This window comes from Nilaparvata lugens, chromosome 11 (assembly GCF_014356525.2).
Source record: "Nilaparvata lugens isolate BPH chromosome 11, ASM1435652v1, whole genome shotgun sequence".
In the NCBI taxonomy this organism is placed as follows: Eukaryota; Metazoa; Arthropoda; class Insecta; order Hemiptera; family Delphacidae; genus Nilaparvata; species Nilaparvata lugens.
The window spans coordinates 27900293-27907623 of NC_052514.1; the positions used below are offsets into that span (position 1 = coordinate 27900293).

The window sequence follows — 7331 nt, forward strand, 5'->3', positions numbered from 1 at the left end:
TTATTGCATTCGGATGGTGTGCAATGTGAAAAAACACCCGTCCACGTGGCTAATTATTAGGTAGCATGGAATTAATATTAATATATAGAATATTAACTAGCATGCAAAGAGCATAAATAAAAAACAAATAAAAAATAATTTAATGTATTCAGGAATAAGAGTTACCAGGCGCATGAATACCTAATAAAATTTGCATGCACCAATAGTAAAACGGCAGTTAATAGGCGGCAACTGTAGGCCAATTCAAAAATATTTATATATATTTATATAAATGTACTAGATTTTGTGTAAAAATTTGTGTAATCTATGTTATCAATATGGCTCGAATGCAAAGAAATTATTAATCATATAACCTAAGCAATATTTTAGCATTTTTTGTAAGATCTATTTGAATTTAATGGCGGAGGATTGGGATATTTAATTTTATGCTAATTTGAAAGTCGGAAAGAGGATCTGTAAAACTTGAAAAGGAAGAACCAGCACTCGCCAGCCAAATGCCACCATAAGAGGACCCCAAATATTTTAGAGCGAAGTACCTTACTAATGATTTTGTAAAAGTTAAAGTTAAAGTAAATTATTAAATTTCTTAAAAGACTTCGTGATGCTATTGTGAAGCAGAAGTCATTTTCATTTGAATTAAACTTATAATCCCTTGGAGGAGACGATTCCGGCTACCATATTCCCGGACCGCATGGAGTTGGATCGACATCGGCGGCTTACAAGAAGATTTTCGACACGTGAGTGATTAAATTTGAATTTAGTGATGGGCGCCCTAGTGCTTCGAAATAATCTGATGATCAAAGCTAGCTCGCCGAAAGGGTTATTATAAATTGAGAAATTAATAAGAGTAATACTTGCGCAAGTAAAATTAGTATTAAAGGTATTTATTTGAAAGAAAAATATATAGATCAATATTTTAGAAATTTCTATTTAATCAAAGAAGTACGAAATCTAGGCTATCAGACGTATGCATACAATATTTAATTTTTTGCAATACAATTTGCGATAATTTATCATAGTTCTAATTCACTAGATGAATGGCTCTACCTATTCCGTCAGGTGCCGAATCTTGCACCCTGAGATGAAAATGTATATTAGATACAAATAAATCTACTGAATACTAGAGATTTTAATATATAAATATATATTTGGATTATTAGTGGCTAATTTATCAAGCTGATCTTAGAGCACATATTTATGATTGAATTATCCAAGCAGACAAGTATTAGCAAGTACATGTCACAGCTACATGCCAAAGAATGCATATGATTTCAAGATAAAGGCACATGGTAATGATTCGTGCCATAAATCTAGAATATAAAGTTAGCCTGTGATATTTTTATTGATTTCAATATTGTTCTATTTTTATATTATATTTTTTATCGCTCTATATATATTTTTTGCCTCGACTGATCTTTGCATTATTTATGTAATATATGTGTAAAATTTTCATGGTGTGCAATTCATTTTATATTCCTCATCTCTATAGTATAAGTATCATTTATATATATATATTTATTATTATTGAATTGCAAGAGTTATTGGAGAAGCCCATATCTAGGCCTATCAAGATTTTTTAAGACTGAATACTATTAGAAAACCACGCCCTATTATATTAAATCTCATGCTTTACCGACTGATGCCAAGCAGGAGGCTAATCGTTATTTTATATAAAGAATAACGTGACAGTATCTACAAGAAAATGTGCCTAGACAAAAGACAAGTCAAATGACAAAAATAGACAAGATCGAACAAAAATCCACTTTCTGCTGAAATGGCAGATATATTTAAAAATGATGCAGAATCACTAATGGGAAACAAATTCAAAGGACTTAATCGAAATACGCAGATAAACCAATTACTAAATATACAAGAAATTCCAAATAGAAGGAAGATATGAATATGACAATAAAAACTAACAATATTGCAAATTGATGATAATGAAGGAGCGATGCTAGCGTCCGACGCCATGCCATTGGACGAAAAAATGAATGAAAGGATGATTAGACACAATACAAAAATCAGATAAATGCTAAAAAATGAGCATCTGACAACATACCATCGGTAAAAGCCAACGTAAAAAAAAAGACAAATATAATTGAGAATATGCAAATAAGACATAAGCGATAACCTAATCTAACTCTTCTTCTTGAGGCAGAGGAGCGATGCTAGAGATAGCACGCTTGAAAAGTCCAGTTTCCGTAAGTACCGTAACAACGCGCACCTTCTGGTCTTTTCCAGGGTGTAGTTCAACAATGCGTGCTAAATGCCATGTAGAAGGAACAGTGCCAGGATCTTTGAGTAATACGATGGTGTCCACCTTGAGATTTTCAGATTCCTCAGTCCATTTTGCTTTAGTTTGTAGGGTAACGAGATATTCCGTTGACCATTTTTTCCAGAGCTCTTCGTAGCTAGAGCAAGATTTTTCCAGCGCGAACGATGATCTATATGAGTTGTCTCAGGTAGCGGAAATGGAAGTGCAGTAATGGGCCTTCCAATAAGAAAATGTCCGGGAGAAATATATTGCAGGTCTTCAGGGTCCTCAGAAAGAGGATAAGAGGCCTGGAATTCAAAATCGCTTCCACTTGAGCAGAGAACGTTGTTGCATCTTCATAGTCCAATATTTTGTTGAATGAAATAGTTTTGAAAATACGCTTGAAGTTTTTTATCGCATTCTCCCACAATCCACCGAAGTGAGGTGCTCGTGGAGGGATAAAACGCCATGAAATGTTAAACAATGTCGCAAAATTTTGAATTTCAGACTGTGAACGTTCATTCGCAAAGAAATTGCAGAGTTCTTTCAATTCATTGTTAGCACCTACGAAGGTAGTGGCATTATCGGAAGAAATTGAAAATGGTATACCACGACGTGCAGTGAATCGAATAAGTGCATCAATGAATCTTTTAGTTGATAACTCAGAGACAACTTCAACATGCACAGCGCGAGTTGCCATACATACGAAGACAGCAAGATACGCTTTAGAGTAAGTACGTGACTTAGTAGTACCTAATCTCAAATTGAATGGTCCAGCATAGTCAATACCCGAATTATAAAATGGAAATTCGGTTTGAATGCGCACAGCAGGTAAATTGCCCATAATTTGTTCAGTACGGGAACTAGAGAAGCGAAAACATGTGATACAGGCCTTGAGTACACTTTTCACGGTACGACGAGTGGATAAAATCCAAAATTTTTGGCGAATGCTGGCCATTGTGGATTGAACACCAGCGTGAAGCAAACGTCTATGACAAGAATTGATAAGAGACCGAGTGAGTTTGTGCTTAGCTGGAAGCAAAATTTGATGTTTAAAATCAAATGACATTTTTGACTCTTGAAGTCGTCCGCCAACACGAAGGAGGGAGTCAGAATGAATGAATGGGGTAAGACTTCTGATTCGGCTGTTAGGCAGCAATGGTTTGTTGGCCTTCAATTGACATATGTCCTGATGAAAGGCTTCAATTTGCACATGATGAATGAGCTTAAGCTCAGCTTGTTTAATCTCCTCAATAGATAATTCACCCTTGCGCAATAATTCGGGAAATTTACAATTTCGAAGATTGTGCACATAGCGCAATAAATACGCTGTTGTACGAGTCAATTTATGATAATTGGAAAATTTATTGATTAGTTCATTGAAAACTGGTGAAGAATCAATTTTTGTAGCAAGTGAAACAATGCTTCTGGTTGTTGAAAAATTGGTTGAAAATTTATTCCATGTACTTGGAGATTGAGACAACCAAGTAGGTCCATTCCACCAAAGAGTGCTAGTAATCAAAAGATTTGGTGAGCAGCCTCTAGAGACGAGATCTGCGGGGTTCTGATCGGTTTTAACATGATTCCAACTGAAATCAGCTGTAGTATTCTGAATTTCAGAAATTCTGACCGAGACAAATACGTCAGATCGGTTCGGAACGGCCTTAAGCCAGTCACAGACAATCTTTGAGTCAGTCCACAGAAAGACTCCTGAGAATGAAATTCTAGATGCGGAAATTATTTTATTGACTAAGCGGGAAGCTAACAATGCAGCCTGTAATTCCAATCTAGGAATTGTCAAAAGTGGTCTGAGTGACGCTAATTTTGATTTCGCAGTGAGGAGGCAAACGTGCACTCCTTGTGAAGTTGTACTCCGAACATAGATGCAGACACCATAAGCGGTGACACTTGCATCAGCAAAAGCGTGTAATTCAAGGATAGCATCTGGCTCAGGGGCGAGAATGCAGCGCGGAATTGTAATATTTGAAATATTAGGAAGCTCTTGCAAAATAGCTAACCAGTCAGCTAACAAATCAGGTGGTAATTTTTGGTCCCAATCAAGTTTCAATGGCCATAATTTTTGAAATAGCATTTTAGGCAGAATTACTACCGGAGAAATGAGACCAAGAGGGTCGAAAATACTAGCAATACATGAGAGTAATTCTCTCTTTGTGAATGCGGTTTTGTGGATTACATCAGCTACACTGGATGAAATAATTAGAACGTCTGAGGTTGAATTCCAGATTAATCCTAACGCCTTAACTATACTGTCATTTGAATCAGAAAGGGGTTTGGATGATACAGTTTCAACAAGGTGTTCAGGAATGCTGTTGAGTACTTCATTTGAATTTGACAACCATTTGCGGAGTTCAAAACCTCCATTGGACAGAGTGTCACGAATTTGACGCAATAAGTCAATTGCCTGTTCAACAGTAGAACAACCACTTATAAAGTCATCCACATAAAAATCATTTTTAATGGCATTGGCAACTGGTGAATTCGGTTCGCAATCTATATCAGCTAAATGATTCAGCGTACAAGTGGCTAGAAATGCGGCAGGAGAAGTACCGTAACTGATGGTGTTCAACACATACTCCTGAATTGGATCATTAACATTAGATCGCCAAAAAATTCTCTGCAAATTTCGATCCTCGGGATGTACCAAAATCTGCCTGTACATTTTAGTAATGTCAGCAATGAAAGCAACGCGGTGGGTGCGAAAACGCAAAACTATATCGAACAGTTCAGGTTGAACGGTGTGACCTACATGAAGGGCTTCATTTAAAGAAATGCCTGTATTAGATTTAGCAGAGGCGTCGAAAACTACGCGCAATTTTGTAGTTGTCGAGTCGGGCTTGAAAACTGGGTGGTGTGGTATATGAAAACATTTTTCATAAGGCTGACTGTCAGGTACAGGAGACATATGACCAAGAGATTCATACTCGTCCATAAAGGCTACGTATTGAGAACGCAATTCAGCATTAGTAGCAAGTCTTTTTTCCAAAGAATGAAAACGCACAAGTGCTTGATGACGAGATTGACCCAATAAGTCGAAATTATCTTTTTTAGGTAGTGCAACCGAGAAGCGGCCGTCTTGTCCACGTTGTACATTATCAAGATAGTGTTTTTCAATTTGATGCTGCTCCTTAGTTACGCTATCTTTGGGAAGGACTTCCTCAATTTTCCAAAACTTCTCTAATTGTCTGGAAATGTCATGAGTTGACACACAATTTGAGCTAACGGGTTGCTCGCATGAATTGAGAATGTTAGGCATGATAGCTCCCCAAACAACCCAACCCAGTTTGTTATTTTGAAGAGTGCATTCATCAGCTAACTGAATTTGACCACAAGCTTGGATAGAAGAATAGATAGCAACACTGAGAAGCAGGTCGACTCCCTTAGAAACATGAAATTCAGGGTCAGCTAACTTAACATTGGGTGGAATATTGAAGTTTTGTAAGTTGAGCCCAAATGGAGGAATGCTAGGGGTAATTTTCTCAGTTAATATGCAACTGACTTCCTTCGACCACGTTCGGTCAGGAGAATGTATGAGAACAGCAGCAGTACACACAGGTGCTGAACTGGTACCAGACACAGTGTGAATGGTATTATTAGAATACACAGAGTCAAGGTCCAATTGAGAAGCAAGAGCCTTGGAAATGAAGCAAGCATCACTACCGGTATCAAGCAGTGCGCGACATGAAATAACTTGATTATTTTTACTCAAAATATGCAATTGCGCTGTGGGCATGATGTTAACTCGTTGTAACAAGCTAGGTGAGTTTGAATGCGCACAGTTTGAATTGCTGATGGCTTGTGAACTTGTCGACGAGGTCGGAGTGACAACAGTTGTGACACTCGAAGTGTCAGACACTGAAATTGATGATGCTTGACTGACTGGACGAGTCAAGCTAGGTGTGAACACAGCTGGGCTAGGTATGTCAGACTGCTTTGACTCAGAACAACAACAATTCGATGAGGACTTAGAAGCCTGCTGACGATTTGGTTTACGAGTGTGAGCATTATTTGAAGAAGTATTTTTCCCTACAGTTGGGGAAGATTTACTATTATTGAAATGCAATAATGAGTGATGGGCCTTGCCACAATCTCTGCAAGCACCAAAACATTGGTGATCCTTACTGAAAGGTCGAAGACAGTTTCTACAGAGATTCTTTTGCTGTACAGCGTTTAGACGAGCTGTAGGCGCCATATTGAGAAATGTATTGCAACGAAAGACATTATGATTGGTGTCATTGCAAAACAAGCATCCAGAATACTTGACAAAAGTTGAGGACGTGCTGGGACGAGAATTATTGTTAATTGAATTATGACTAGGCTTACCATTGCCAGACTGGTTGTTGACCAGTCGTTGCGCAGATTGCGCATGACTGCCGAGACCAAAGGAGACATATTGGGAAACCTTGTGCTGTTGCTCCATAAAGGTCCAGAGGTTGTCTAAGGAAGTCTTGTCCTTAACGGAGTTTGACCGCTCCCAATCACGTAAAGTAATGGCATCAAACCTAGAAACTATGAGATGCATGAATAATAGATCCTTTACCTCGATGTCAAGTTCAAGTGACTCTAACGCTGTAATATTCAATTTTTGATGATCAATAAATGTTCGCCATGATTGTGCAGATTTAGAGTTGAGTGATGGTGGATTCATGATGGCTGAGATATGGCTATCAGCAATGAGTATTACGCTGTTGTAGCGTTGAGTAAGCAAGCTCCATGCTAGCTTAAAATCTCCCGGTGGGGAATTGGCGATCCGATTCAGAGCTTCGCCTGAAAGAGCCTGTTTAAGATACTGATACTTAATGCTAGGTTCTACCGAATCATTGTTTACAATTATACTAGAAAATCCAGCTTTAAAATCGAGCCATTTGTCAAAGTTACCATCGAAGGTCGGAAGAGGTATTTCAGGTAATCGAAAATTACTATTAGTGGGTGCGGGTTGTGCAACAGGAGCTGGCGCAATATTGGCGTCAGTCTGGCCATGTGCTTTTTCAAAGTTATGTATGTGTTTGTTTATGATAGCTGTTACAGAAAGAAATTCATCTAGGGTAGCAAAATGCTC

At 38.0% G+C, this 7331-nt stretch overlaps 1 protein-coding gene across 4 annotated transcripts; it reads right to left on the minus strand.

Annotated features, from left to right (window-relative positions):
- Positions 1 to 1712: 1712 nt before the first annotated feature.
- Positions 1713 to 6754, minus strand: LOC120353609. 4 transcript variants are annotated; one of them, XM_039438040.1, is made up of 2 exons: positions 4555 to 6754; positions 1713 to 2004 (listed from the first exon to the last, which is right to left on the minus strand). In XM_039438040.1, the coding sequence occupies exons 1-2, from the start codon at positions 6690 to 6692 to the stop codon at positions 1833 to 1835; spliced, it is 2310 nt and encodes a 769-aa protein (XP_039293974.1). In that variant the 5' UTR covers positions 6693 to 6754; the 3' UTR covers positions 1713 to 1832. The 4 variants fall into 4 exon arrangements, with proteins under 4 accessions (XP_039293974.1, XP_039293975.1, XP_039293977.1 ...); XM_039438041.1 differs by having other exon boundaries at positions 1713 to 1997; positions 4548 to 6754; XM_039438043.1 differs by lacking the exon at positions 1713 to 2004 and having other exon boundaries at positions 2840 to 4741; positions 4969 to 6754.
- Between the last annotated feature and the right edge of the window lie 577 nt (positions 6755 to 7331).

Bases quoted from the DNA above. Each gene is read 5' to 3' on its own strand.
- LOC120353609 (XM_039438040.1), bottom strand. From the start codon at position 6,692: ATGGAGCAACAGCACAAGGTTTCCCAATATGTCTCCTTTGGTCTCGGC. The intron at 2,005-4,554 runs ATCATCCAAACC...GTATTGTGTCTA, and splicing joins GAACACCTTGTTGAAACTGT to ATCATCCTTTCATTCATTTT.